Below are 14,851 nucleotides of genomic sequence, written 5' to 3'. Positions count from 1 at the left end.
AAAAAGATGCCTGAAGGTAAGTGATTGCTTCCTTTTCAAATACCTTCAGATAGATAACTAAATATAAAGAACTCAGCGGACCTTCTCTTTGTCTTTGTTGTCCAGAGAAGAGGAGAGGCGAGGGCTCGAGGCCGAGCGCATCACCCCCGTCGTGTCTTTCTCCCTCTGCGCCTCCTTGGTGGCTGTGATCTCCGCTAGCGCCCCGTAGCTGCCGGTCTTCCTCAAACCCAGACGCCACGATGCCGGCGAATCGTCCTTCCTCTCATCCTCCACTTTAGTAGAGACCTTTCCAGCTGGCTGAACGGCCTGTGAGGAAGGATGGGGGGCAGCAATTGAATTTTGATTTTACGATTCTGAAATGTAAAGATGTTAGATTTTTAGCCATCTTAGTGAGAGAGAAAAAAAAAAAAAGCCAGTCAGGTTAAACATAGTTCAAATACATTTCGGATTAGTCTCCAGGAGTTGCAGTCTTCCAAAGTTAAAAAAGCTACTTCACCTCAAAACAACATGCTTTTTTTTCTGCCCGTCATGCTACGCATTTATTGTCAGTTTAAAAAGATATTAGCTAGAAAATCTGCCTCCCTTCTAGATGGCACATTTGTAGCACTCAAATCACCAAAATATCTGCTGTCACCACCACAAATGTCATCTAGATCTTTTACATCTGAGAGAAAGCAGAGCTCAACATGCTAGAAATATTTGATTTTGGGTGAACTGCCCCTTTAACCTATCATAAAGGTACATTTTAGAGGGATGGCACGCCAGCCATTCCAGAGTGAAGGTTCTTAATTTTACTTTTGAAACAGTTGCCAAACCTGTTGGAATTTCCAGGTCTGGTAAATAAATGTATTTTTTGTGAACTAAAAAAACAACAAAAACGCCCCACACACACACACACACACACAGAGGGAAGGACAATCAGGATAGTGCAGCTGCTGATTACAGGTGAAACTATCATGTAGGGTTGATGAGTGAAAGTCAGCAATAGGGTCGCTCAATCTGCATCGCCTCGATTGGGCGAAGGTGGTTAAGGGGAGGAGTTAAATACTTTGTCAGTGCACAGGTGCATGTAGGACGAGAGAACAGTTCTGGTGCACACCAGTGCCTCACCATGAGTTTTTTGGGCGCTAGAGAAATGCCAGTTTTGCGCAAGCCTTGACGCCACAATGCAGGACAGCCTGGTTCCGCCACAAGCATGAGGGGGGTAATACATTCAGACTAAAGCCAGCCAGGACGAGAGCCGGGGACGAAAAAGACGCACGGAGGGGGAGGAGGGAGGGCAGAGAGGTCGACACACAAAAGCCAGAATAAGACCGAAGCAGCAGCAAAAGAAGCACACTTGAAGTTGATGACAGACTTTAAGGCCTAGTCACAGCACACAATGCTTTCTGCCAAACCTGGGGGGGGGGGGGGGGGGGCTGTGATTATTCTCATTTGGAGAAATGAACTGATACAGCAAACATTTGGTCGTGTCAAACTGGGCACTGTTAATGTTTCCTAACTCTTGTTAGACAGAGGACTTTGTGATGTTTGAGCACGAGGCTTCAAAGATGAATCAGAAAGAAGCAAGAAAAAAGGAAATGTGTTTTTTTTAAAGCCTCCACGTTTGTTTTCCAATGACTGGATTTCATTTTCAATAATAAATGTATCCCCATTTCACCTCCGGCAACACAAAATGCATACAAATATACTTTCAAAGGATGCTACATTTTATTTAATATATATATATATATATATATAATGGAGTGAAAGATGCAGGCATTCCCTTGGAAAAACTAGTCGTTTTTCTTTTCATTTAGTTACATGCATGGCCTCATTTGGCCAGCAGAGGGCAGCACAGGCAAAGGTGGGAGAGAACAGCCATGTGAATACTAGTTTTTAAATCAGCCAACCCATCCCCTTCTCTGCAAACTATAAACAGCCTCCTGGCACCCTGTCACACAATAAACTATTACCGAGACTACCCAGAGCCGGCCACCACCCATCTGCAAAAATGAAGCGTTTGTTAGCGGCACCAAAAAGAAGATGTAAATTTCCATCTGATGGCACCTGTGACATTTGTTAGCCATGTGTGCTCATTGTACTGCATTATCAAGAGCATAGCACAGCTAGAAACAACGATTTGTTTTGTAAAGGCCTGGAGACTACAAACTCGTTTATGTAAAGACCAGTGTCTTTAGCCCAGTGCTTCTCAATTATTTTCTGTCACGCCCCCCCTAGGAAGAAAAAAACATTTCGTGCCCCCCCCGAAAAAAAATAAAAAAACACTCTTGTATCCTTATTAACATACAAAGAAATATGAAAAAGAAAGAAATATAGATTAACTTACAACAAACAATAACTTTATTACCATTTTTTTAGTCTGCAACCGAAAATAAGGAAGTCATGTCTTTCATCTTCTCCCACCATAGATTGTTTACAACCGCTCTTCTTCTGCTAATACTCCCTACGCGTACTCTGACAATCAGGGCGCCACTGCCAACTACTGGAGTGGATGTGCAATTACACTTTACTCTCGTAAGGCAAAAAAAACATTTTCTCCGCGGTCACAGGCGCCCCCCCTGACATCGCACCGCGCCCCCCACCATTTGAGAACCACTGCTTTAGCCAGTGGTGAAATTGTTTTTGTATTAAATAGGGATGGATCGGCGCCGATTTCCTTAATTTTACGGGACCAGCCGATTCCTATATATGAAACCAATCGTATCCACCGATCTTATTTACCTCCGCAAAGGTGTGAAGGTCAGCCGCTGTCCCCTTCTGCTCTGACATTAGATCACTGACAACCCCCGCCTACTTGCCTGACCCAAATTCTCCGCCCCCTGCTGCATTGAAAGCAAACGTCTGTCTAGCTTCGCTGGATATGTAGATGAGAAAAGAAGTCGCCTGTCTGGCGAAAAAGCGGAAATGCTTTTGTTCATCAAAAAATACCTGCCACTAATGTAAGAGTGTAAGAGAGACTGCAATAAGTCAGAGGACTTAGATTTTACACATACGGCACCATTTTCTTTTGTAGAAAATGTTCGGGGATTTTTCTATTTTTTGCACTACAAGAAAGAAAACCTAAAACTCAGGACACCTTATTGGTGGTTTAGGTTGTTTTGTAGATAGTTATTATTATTATTATTCACTACCTCAAACCTTTGTGATCTCCTTTTATTTGTAAAAGCAAAATACAGATCTGCAGGGTAACCTGTTGGAAGAGATTTGTTTGTGTTCAACGTCAGGCTTTTAAAAGATCGGTGCACCCCTCGTGTTAAAGCGGGAGGAACCGTGAATAGATATTGAAATTGTCTTGTTCTGTGTACATAAGGAAGCAGCGACCTGTCGTGTAGAACAACAAAACTGGAGCAGAAGAGACGCAGATTCTATCTGACTTCTACGGTGGCTTCAGGGGGAAACCGGCCAACACCGTTGCTTCCAGGCTTTGGCTGCAGCGTTTCATTTTCTCCAAGGAGTTTCAAAAGCAATGACTTCCAACTGTTAATCTGAGCGTTTGGATTATTTCTTTTTTAAATGTCACAAATGCTCGACCGCCAGGCCCTACCTTCTTAACGGGTGAAGTCGGGGTCGTCACCTGGTTCGTCGGACTAGTTGGCGGCGAGACGGCGATGCTGGTCGAGGTGGCCGTTGTGCTGTTGCTCACTGACGCTGAAGGCTTGCTCTTCCCTGGGAACCCAAAGAGAATAATACAAGCTGTACTCAGCAAAGGCAGATTCACTGATACCCCTGCCCGTTCGGAGTAAGCCCCACAGTACCCGCTTCAGTCTCCGACTCAGAGTCTTCCTCCTCCTCTTCTTCGCTAGAACAGCTCGACTCGTCCTTCTTTCCCTCCTCCTCTTCATCCACCTTCTCCGGTTCCAAGGTTTCAATGCGTGGGGCGCTCTTTTCGGGCTCGAGAAGCAGCGTTTCTTTGCTGCAAACGAAAATGTTATGCATGATGTCGACTTCTCGTCTCAAGACAAGGCGGCTTGCCACCGATTCCGCGGCACCGCTATGCCATTTACCTTTTCAGCGGTTTCAGCGATTGGTTGTTATCCCCGGTGGTTGTCGTTTCAATCAAAGGAGATTTCTTAACGTCCTTCTTTCCGATCATCAGCTGGAATAAAGAAAACAGTTGCAGTAGTTCTGATCAAATCACAGAATCGCATCATAATAATGTCGTCCTCAAACACCTCGCAGCCCACACAGACTCACCAGATTTTGTTTCTTTTGTAGTTCTTCTAAGCATCCGAGAACGTCTTCATCTGCTACGTCAAAAGCCGTTTGGCCCTGAGGGAAATACACGCAATAGTTCTCTGAAATATGCCTGGCGCTGCACGAGCTGATGCCGTGTGAGCTCCAGTTTACTCACCATTTTATTAATAAGGTCCATGTCGCATAGATTCTCCACCAGTATCCTGCATGCCTCCTCTTTGCCCCAGTGTGCTGCCGCATGTAGAGGAGTCCAGCCATCGTAGTCCTTAATATTTACATCATACCCTGCTTGGATTAAAAGTCTGTGCGGGGAACGAATGATGGGTGTTAAATAAAAGGGGGAGGGGTGGAGAGAATGAGAATAAAATTAGTAAATCCAGCTAAATCAGATTTGATTCTGTAATCTTTCAAGAAGATGCCAGGTTTTGGGTCATGATTTGCCAATTAGCAGATGGTAAACAGATTAGCTGTCTTGTTTTTAACTATGGTAATAAAACTACCAAAAACATTAGGAACAGAAGTGAGACTCATTTGAGATAGACCCCCCCCCCAGAGCAAAAAGAGACCGGTAAATGTTTTCAGTAAGACAGTATTTCATGCCCCAACTTCACCACGATGACGTGAGATGTTTAGGTCCCCCATCTTGTATACGACATTGCTAGCTAGCAGGTCTTTGAGCTATCTATGGCCGTTCTGTGTACTGGCTCTTATCCCAGGCCAGCGGAACAGATGGCTGCCGATCCTGAAGCCGCATGGCCGTAATAGCAGCTAACAGAGACGACGTCGGAACAACACCCTGACAAGATGCAGAACACCAAGATGTGTTTGGCATTAGCGACGAACACTACACAACGCTCGGTCTCACCCCTGTCTTGACTATAAATAGTACTTGTATAAACGGGGGCTATGTGGATGACATCAAGCGTATATGCAGGCTACTACCTCTGAAGTCAAGACGCCGCTTACTTTAAAACCTCGACGTATCCCTTGGCAGCAGCAACATGGAGTGACGTTCCTCCGGACTTTGCATGCCGGACATCTTGGATCTGGCCGCTGTTCAGCCACTGCCGGGCGTCCCTCAGCATGACCCTCTCCTCCTCTTTCCGGGCAGCTTCGATGTCCACCCCTAGTGAATGACAGGTGATCGAGACTGTGAGAGCGGCACTGAAGGATTTACCTGGGATTAATCAGTGGGATTGATCACACTTTATTATCCATACGGATCATAGAAGAGAAACTTCTGTCAACACTAGATGGTGTTGTAATGCGCTTTTGTTTGCTTCCAAAAAACAGTTTCTGCCAGTTTTCTGTCAACTTGACAATGAAATCGCGCTGCAAGCACACAGGCCTCAGTCAGTTTAAGTGGGTCAACATGTCTAAGCTGTAATCTGCATGTGGTGCGGCAGTGAAAACAGGCCTGTATTGTCTCGCTGACACCTGGTTCGGACATGAGACCATCTGAAATGCCCCGCAGCACAACTCTGCGACTTGTTCGCTGAGCTTTAACGGTGTCCAAAAACACAAATAGTCATTTATTGGAGCTAATCAAAATAATATTCATTAGAATTGTTTTAAGCTACTAAAGTCAGTAAAACCAAAATGCAACTTAAGTGGAATCATGATATTCTCCATGAGGCTACACACTGTTCCAAGAAAGTTCATTTGAAAATGTAATACAATCTTGTATTTAATCAACTAAGCTTACTAATCAGAGTCCGGTGTGTATTTGCATACTGTACCCATTTAATCTAGATCAGGTAATCCCACAGATGCCAATGCAAACTTGAGCCACCGTTAAAATCTGCCTCAACTTGACAACTATGACAAAACTGTACAGAGAAAAAAACCAATAAGCCTCCAGAGGCTATTCAATCCATTCAGGCAATGAGAGCTGGCTCCTAGGGCGATGTCTCCTGATCTCTCGGGAGGCAGACTACTGCGTCTAGAAGAAGCAAAGAACCTGATGACCTCTCGGTAGGACTCGAGAACAAGAGCCAAGCGGACGATTTGGCAGCAACTCCAAGTGGAATTTTAACAGGAGAACAGCACATCTTCTAATTGACAGAGAAGCTACAAAGAAAATCCAATAGACCAAAAATGGACTCGATTCTCTCTCCACCTCAATCAAAATGTACTTACAAAAATCTACCCATCTGACTCAGAACCAGGAAGAGACATACATTTGTGACATACAGCTTCAGTTTATTACAACGAAAAAGCAGCTAATGGAGGAATAAAAAAATGTGGCAGTGCTTTCAAATACAGCTGCTGCTAGCGAGATGATGGCGGTTAGAGCAGGTGTCATCTCTACCCGCCACTGCATAGCACAGCCGTAGAATGCAACACAAACAGCAGCGTGATGCAAGCGTTGGTGAATACTTGGACTTTTAATTCAAGAATTGTCCAGACACTGCTAGCTTTGAGATAACTTTATGCGAATAGACAACATAAACTAGGAGACCAAGCATTTGCCGACACTGTGGGCTGTTTAGCACATTCTCTTTAGAGTCTGCTGTTCGGTAAACGTATCTGCAAGAATTGCATGATCGTGAGACGAGGCATTTCACACCTTAGTGTGCATTTCTCTCTGCAAGCAACCACACGTAGTTAAATATAACAATATAGAGCTTGCTTTGAATGCAGCCGCAGAGAGGGAAAGAAATCCTTATTCGAGAATATGGACAGCGCCCGTCTGACCCTGGGACAGTTAAAGCGTCCATGTGGCCTTGACATCTAAAGAACGCCCTGGCCAAAAATAGAAAAGACGAGTCTTCTCAGCGCCGCTGGATCACTTTTTTTTTATACGGATGGTTCTCGTTTAACGAGGAGTTACAAAGGGCTTTCAGAAATGTAAAAGTACAGATGAACCTCAGCTGTTGGACATAAGTCATTCCGTAATACTGTTTGAAAACAGATTTGTTCGGAAAACAAATCGATATTTCCTCTAAGAAATAATGGAAACTAGATTAATCCGTTTCCCAAGCACCAGATAAATTCCATTTACATGCCTATCGTTACGTTAATATGTAACTACATGTATTTAAACAATAGATAGCACAAAAAGTGTAAATAGTATGATAAACAAAAGCATAATAAAAGTTTATTTAACCCAATTCTTTATCATTTACATACCTTTTTGGCTGCGGTGTGATGGCATGTGTGGATGGATGTGGAGGGAGGGAAGGGTTATTCCTTTCAAAGGGAGTCCTCCTCCATAAAATCAAGATTCAAGGTTACTTTATTTAAAATGGCTGGGTAACTGACCTTCTGGGGGTTTTTCCCCCCCACTTCTTTCTCTTTAGCTCAACTTTCTAAAGAAGAGTCGAAGTTGCTTTCTCCATACCGTACTGCGTAGCAAGAGCAGGGAAACGAACGGCATTTTCCGATTTGCCGATTACGTATCTCCTTGTTCAATTCAACAACTGTTCTCACTACTTGCCCCTTTTCTTTTCCTGTAGTATTACTGCTGCCTTTCTGGATCCATGACTAAGAGCTAAAAATAACTAAGCGAAATAAAAACACGCACACAAAGCAAAAAATGTGCACCGTCTTGCACATTGGCAGGTCGACTCAACCCGAACCTACTCGGGTAGACTCCGCCTTCATTCGCGTGCGTTCGGCTCGCCTCATTACTCGTGTGTTCGAACTCCGGAAACTTGCTCGACTATCGAGTCGCTTGATAACCGAGGTTCCGCTGCGTTCCTCAAACAAGCAGCAGGTAAGCGGTACTCAATGAGCAGCCTGGTTCTATGACACAACATACCAGCACATGCATGAAACAGTCACATGACCACCCATGCTCCCGTTAACATGCCGATAGGGCACTGGAAGCTGCTTCAGGTTATTGTACTTGGTGGCATCAGTCTTTATGAACGTACCTTGTCTGTTGATTTCATTCTGCAGCAGCTCCTCCATCGCCTCCTCTTCAGCTATGTCTAACGGCGTCTCGCCTTCACTGTTTACGACACCTACATTGGCGCCCTGGCTGATAAGATACCTGCAACAATAGCATACATTATCATTTCAGGGTTTTTCACAACAAACATTTCACCGAAAATGATTTAGTTCTAGAATATTTTAGTTAAAGAATATTGTTTTTATTACCATTTACTGACTCACCACTTGAAATGACTCCAGAGTGGAACCTCTCCAAATAATAACAGACAACCAAAATGAGCATTTAATACTTCAAAATAAGTCGGTAATTAACCCTTGAACTCTTGGTTTCACATAACAGACATTAAAAATGGTTTAAACCCTTAAGCATCCCGACTTTGGCTGCTTTCCATTAGCGCTGCGGCGAGACTCGGGGCGTTCTCGTTAGGCTCACACGCCACTTAAAACGCGTTCAGTGCGTACGACTTCCTCCCCAATCCGAAACTTGCTGCTGTTAAGGTTTCACCTCGTCTTGATTGGACTTTCTACTCTTCCCATTTCGAGTACGCTTTACCAGCCTGGATGGCTTTGTGGTCTGGAGCCTCACTGTGGGATTCTGAAACCCTACCATTAGGAGGCTGCGGCTCAGAGACAGTCCCCGCTTTGGAGCTCCCGTTACGGCGAACGGAGAGATCTGGATGAAAACGAAACCTCGCCACCCACGTCGCAGAGCTTCTCTGAGTGAACTGATGTCTTTATTAGGTCATTCATATCAAGCCAATCAGTTGATTGGTTTGATTACGTGACAACACATATATATATTTTTTAAACTCCCAACCAGACAGTGGTCTACACTGACATTACGCAGATGTCCTGTGTGGAGCTTTTTATTAATGTTAATAAATTGTTGAAAAACAACATTATAAGTTAAATACCATTAAATACTAATTTGTAAAAGAGTCAAGTGCTTATCTTCCTTGTCAATTCCTGGGAAATCAGTGTGAATTAACATGTGGGTAAGCTCCTGTCACGTACAACAGAAGTGAAGTAGGTCACCGCTCAGTCCCAATGTGCTAAACAATAAGTAGAACCGAGCTCTTTCAGCCCGTTTAAATACACTCCGATAACATCTCTGCTGTATTCTGCACTCTCGGGCAGTTTTCTCACCTGAAAAGGACAATTGGCAAGAAAATAATCCAGTGTACCTCTAGAGCTTGATTCCAGATATAGTTGCTGACACTGATATCTTCATTTTTGATCCCTCTGGTGAAGAGCTATCAGATGGGATGCTGTTCGTGTTTATAACTGTGTGATACTGAACTCAGTCACTTCTAAAATCTTGGCACTGGCATGCTTAATGAAATCCACTATTTCTTAAGTAAAAATGTGCTCACTGGCAGGCGTTGACATTGAACATTTATATTCAATTAATTCAGTCAAAACAATGCTAATTTCATTCAAACAAGCTACATTAGAGCAACTGTTGCCGAAACTTTACCCAGCAGCCATAGCGTTCAAATATTTTAAGAAGTTGTTGCAGTTCAAGGAAACGTTTTCAAAGGCATTCACACTTTAGTTTATTCTATTGATCCAGAGCAAACTAGAAATGCGTTACAATCCTAGTTCATGAGGCATTCACAGCAGCATTAAGACAAAAAGGTATACGGATACAGTGCCGACCTCATTTGACAGCTTAATGACGTTAATCAAATGTGATGCCTTTTAAACTCTGGATAAGCGCCATCATGAGCAGGTATCTTACTCGGCTATGTCTAGGTATCCACAGGAGGCTGCAGCATGGAGGGGTATCCAACCCTCGTTGTCAGGCTGGTTGATGCCGGCTCCGTGCTCCACCAGGAAAGTCACCATGTCAACATTGTCGTCTATGCATGCCTGAGAGAGGAGAAAGAAGAAGTGAGTCTGGCTACTAGAAGCAGTAATGGCGATGACCCACCATGAATGTGTGCAGGTGTGTGCAGTGTGCACATACATACGAGCTCAAGCAGGACGGATTACGCTATGGTTACAAATAGGTTGTATGGAAAGAGCACTGTGCTGTTTATGACGGGATTGCCACATGCTTTCGGAATTCCTGTGGAATTTTGGCAGCTCAAGCATTCCCAAAATGCCTGCACATAGCACAGGTTCTTCAAATACCACATATCCTAGGACTGCCGATGGAGGCATTGAGGTGGTTGAGCCTATGTGCCACCCTTTCATGCGAGAAGCAAAAATTTATATTAAAAACACACTCTCCAAACACCCAAGTGTGATAAATCAGGTCCTCCAGTATCTGCAAGCACTTGAAGGACCTCATTAAATGCACATCTGCAGTTGAGCCAAAGTAAAACAACTTCATTTTCTAGAACATTTTGTACAGCGAGCGTGTACTCATAAGGTGTTCTACTGATCTAAAACCAGTAACATTATTACGGACCAGTTGGTGTAGGAGTAATCTGTAATGACTCCTGCACCAACTTCAGTAATCTGAAGTGCTTTGTGGAATGTGAAGTAAATGCAAAACTATTTGCATTAAAATAGCTCACGGAGGTCAAATTACGGTCAGTCAGTCACCGCGTTTCAGAGGAAACAAGCCTCTGAACTACAAAGAATGACTTATGGTGATGTTGACTGGCAAATCACAGACGGTCTGGAGTTCCAACAGTAAACTGGGGACTTGGTATGTATAATTTTCTTCACACCATCCATGATGTTCCCAAACCATTGTCTGAAACCTCCAACGCAGCAAACCTGATAACAAAAAGTGACGCAAACAAAAAAAAGAACAGTCGTAGGCAAGTGGGAGAGATCTATTTTAAGATCATCTGACTCACAAAGTGGGTGATTTATCCCACAATACAAAGCAGACTTTGCACCAGGGTGGGCACACTTTGGTTTTCCATTATGCCTTTAATCAGCAGGTGACAAAATTGACTTGATCATTTGTTAACTGTTTGATAAAATGTAAATGCGTTCCAAGAGCTGCATTCCAATTTAAAATAGACCTACATTGTAGAGGTTTAAAAGGGAACTATATCAGACATGCAGAATGCATTCCAGAAAATCAGCAACCAGTTCATTTGTATGTTTTGAGGTGTCTTTTTATACACATATCAATCTTTTGAGACTGCTCTTTTACTTCAATCAGAGAACGCAATGCATTTTTCATTCAGAATACACTGAGTTTAAGACGTTACCTCACATCAAAGACACGTCACAGCACTGGTCAGAAAGTTTCCTGAAGCAAAATAGCTGACTTCTCTCACTATTTGGCATGTTAAATTAAATTATCCACATTTATTGACTGAATCGTGGAGTCTCACGTTCTGACAGGTATTGCAATAAATTATCAAGACAGACACACACTTCAAACCCACATTTACCACTTCTGAATCCTAAACTTTGCCACTCCAGAAACCCCATCCATTGACCGCAGAGCCTGGGCTGTCTCCCTGTCTCTTCAGATGTTGCTATGACAACAAAAGGTGTTGACACGGGAAACAGATACACATGAACACACGGCAGCCCCACGTTTAGGGCACACGACAATCTGGCTGGAATCCTTGTCCAAATTTGGGCCGTTAACCACGCCGTACATGGCCAGAGCTGAAGAATGCCTGCTAAGGCTTCACTGAGCTTATCTGTCTGTGCATGCGTGCGTTAGCCTGTGTATGTGACTTTGCTGTGTGGGTTCTAAGGCACCGACTCACTCCCGAGTTCGTCCACATCTGCGATAGGGCAAGATTTTATTCCTTCTGAATAAAAGTATCAACAACTCAGAGGAAATTGTCCTCATTTTAAAAGTCAAATCAAATTCGTTACAGAGAGCGATTGTAGCTACCACGCCCGGCTGCTCACCCTGCATGGTGACCGTCGGGACCCCAACCAGCCCAAGGCTGAGGGGGCCCAGACGGTGATCATGGTGACGTTCAGCTAGCTGCTGCCTCACCACACGCGTCTTCTCAGTACTTGAATGAAAAAACGGCCTCACCTGCCTCCCCTGAGCGTACGCCTCACTGCACTCCCAACACTTGGCAGCTAGCGTGCCCCGCCCCCCACCCAAAGCCTACAATGTGGTAACGTCTTCAAGAGCAGACAAGTAGTTGGCAGCTTTAAAGTGAGTGCGTTAGCGCCTTAGACTTCCTAACACACATGGTATTAGTGCAATAGACAAGCCTCACTTTATGCATGATCAGCGTACTGCTAGCAGCCCAGTTATAATAGCAAACTGCTTTTCATCGTCCTATGTGATTCTTTGGGGGGGGGGGGGGGGGGGGAATTCCATCCCTTTGGTCACATTTATGAGTTAACAAGTTGCTCTGCCTGCCCTCCATTGTTGTCAATATATTGAAATCTGTTCCTAATGGATTTAAAATAAAGAAAAATTATCTGCCCTTCAAAAGATGCCCGTCTAATCGCAATCCAAGGCAGTTACCGGTAATCAAAGTCACTAAATAGAAAGAAAAAAACCGTTACAGTGCTCTGCGTTCCATCTTAAAGCTTTCCATACTCCTTCATACCCTCCGATGCAAGTCTCTGCCCCCAACGTCTCGGTCTCTAAAAATGGAAAGAAGCCCCTTAAGACGTGCACAGTACCAGCTAGATGCGTCCTCCCTCTCCAGTGTGTCACCTTCTTCCCCTGGCTCCTCCCAGCAGCTACTGGAGCCCAACGAAGGTAATCCCATAATGGCTGTATTTGTTTGTGGCTGACAGGTGCCGGAGTGACGTCCTGCACCAAGACCACGCATGAGCGATAGTGGCATGTAATCCTGTCTTGATATGAAATGGAATGACACTGCTGATGTGTGTGTGCAATATAAAGGGAAGCATACATTCACAGAGGACAATCCATACAAAACTACAAAAGACTTGAACCAAGCTTTCTGTCAACAGAGACATTCTTCATTCTGTCTCACATCACAATCAGCCTCTGTGTGACTTACAGGACCCACGTTGCTCTCATACTTCACCATTCAGTCATATAGTGACTCACTCTCAGGCACATTGCCATTTAAACCTGCTTGGCCAGTGTGTCTGACGTGTGGAGAAGAGAGGACTCCTCGTCAAGTAGGATTCAGGAAGGCAGCAAGTTGGATAGAGCGGCACCATTACAAATGTGGTTTTCATCACAACTACACAATAGTCAGAAAGTCTACTTGACTGGAACAAAATGCTACACGCACATGCCAGTGTCCAGCCATCACATGCACCAGTCTGATGCTGTAATAATCAACAGGGATTAAAGGCCACTCCCGACGAGTACCTCAAGAAGATGTGCTAAGTGAGAGAAAGAAAAAACTAAAACAGATGTACACCTATGAATTTAGGCAGGCCTTGTTGCCATGGCATCTCACTCAGATGACAGTGCTCATCTTGAATCCACAGGATGGAAATGTCTCAGGTTTCCACAGCTGGCTAGCATGACATCACACTTACATTATTGCATTAAATAGGCCAAGACTGAACTGCTTTCATAAAAAGATACATCAATAGCCATATTTACATATTTTACTGATTAAAAGTTACAAACGTGACAGACAGAAATCATGAGCTTCATTCTACAGTAACAAGAACTACAATTTTGCAACACAAATTCATAAAGCAGTTACCTGGAGTAAATGTTACACTACACCCCAAGTAAATGGGTCTAGCTACTGTGTATGTAGAAAAAGACTGATTATTTTCTGAGTGATCCTGCACAGGACCCCAAGCTTAATTTAGTAACACTCAACATCAAGGAGACACTCAAAGACTCCTCCCCTCCTTGACTTCCTTTAGTTCAATCCCGAGACGGCCAACTTAAGCACCCTGATAAAAGCCACCGCTGTAGCTCCTGCAGCTAGTAGCAGCTATTCTTTATTTAATAACGATGCCAATTACAAATGTCCATGGTAACAGACGAAACTCCGCTACGTTAGACAATTATAATAAAGAAATATTCTAACATTAGGATGGATCCAGCTGATTAACCTTTCTAAAAATTTGGCACACAATGCAACACATTGCACATAGCATCAATTTGCGATTGTGAATGGAATTGGAGAAACTTTCCACTTCAACACATAAAGTTAAAATTTCTAAAACTGACTTGTCTGTGAATTTAATACACCTAAATTTGAAAATAAAAACAACTCATGAAGTCAAACTTTTATTTATGTTATCATTTGAAATTATCTCGAGTCAATTCAAGCTGCTCATGTTTTCCGTGTCGTGGATGAATGACTAATTGATGTGGCGAAACAGATGCTGGCAGAAACCCGTAAGTATCTGCGAGGACAGTCAAAACATTACCAGGTATTCTTGTGTAAGACTTCTAAAACATTACATGTATAAAAATTAGACTTGTTGGTCGTCAGAATACAAAACTGAAATATCCATTCACAATAATATCTGCCAGAATATTGCAGCATGCACAACAAAGCAGCTTATTCTGGAGCGCAAAACTTGTTTCTCTTTCTGTTCTTCCTCTAAAAGTATAGCTTTTCGCTGCAAGAGCATGAGCACCGAGCAGTGAGGCCCTTGACTAGCATACCAGTGTAGAAATTCCCAGATAAGTAATACTCCTAGCCTTGGGGCTTCAGGCATCAGCGCTTCTGGCCACTCCTCATGGGCTACGTCACTGACTCAAAGGCGCGCAGCCACTTCCACAAAAGGAATTCCTTCTTACCGCCTGTACGCAAGTATGAGTGCAGTATGTGTCTGTTAGAGAGATCAACCAACACAATGAGGGCTGTGGAGCGACACGAAAAAAGTACACCCTACAGACTTACCAATAAAT

The 14,851-nt window shown here is 43.6% G+C and overlaps 1 protein-coding gene across 1 annotated transcript in view; it reads right to left on the bottom strand.

Annotated features, from left to right (window-relative positions):
* The window catches only part of ppp1r12a (protein phosphatase 1, regulatory subunit 12A), a 35,990-nt gene that overhangs the window by 10,485 nt on the left and 10,654 nt on the right, over nt 1–14,851 (bottom strand). Inside the window, exons 2-10 of the mRNA XM_068755463.1 lie at nt 9,836–9,966; nt 8,076–8,194; nt 5,164–5,323; nt 4,355–4,499; nt 4,198–4,272; nt 4,008–4,099; nt 3,759–3,916; nt 3,548–3,669; nt 82–306 (exon numbers count right to left, since the gene is read on the bottom strand). Coding sequence (XP_068611564.1) covers nt 82–306; nt 3,548–3,669; nt 3,759–3,916; nt 4,008–4,099; nt 4,198–4,272; nt 4,355–4,499; nt 5,164–5,323; nt 8,076–8,194; nt 9,836–9,966 — 1,227 coding nt within the window. The remainder of the gene's footprint in view (nt 1–81; nt 307–3,547; nt 3,670–3,758; nt 3,917–4,007; nt 4,100–4,197; nt 4,273–4,354; nt 4,500–5,163; nt 5,324–8,075; nt 8,195–9,835; nt 9,967–14,851) is intronic.

The sequence above is a fragment of the Brachionichthys hirsutus genome, chromosome 22 (assembly GCF_040956055.1).
Source record: "Brachionichthys hirsutus isolate HB-005 chromosome 22, CSIRO-AGI_Bhir_v1, whole genome shotgun sequence".
Lineage (NCBI taxonomy): Eukaryota > Metazoa > Chordata > Actinopteri > Lophiiformes > Brachionichthyidae > Brachionichthys > Brachionichthys hirsutus.
The sequence above is the reverse complement of the archived record's forward strand: the minus strand, read 5'-3'. Positions and strand labels throughout refer to the sequence as shown.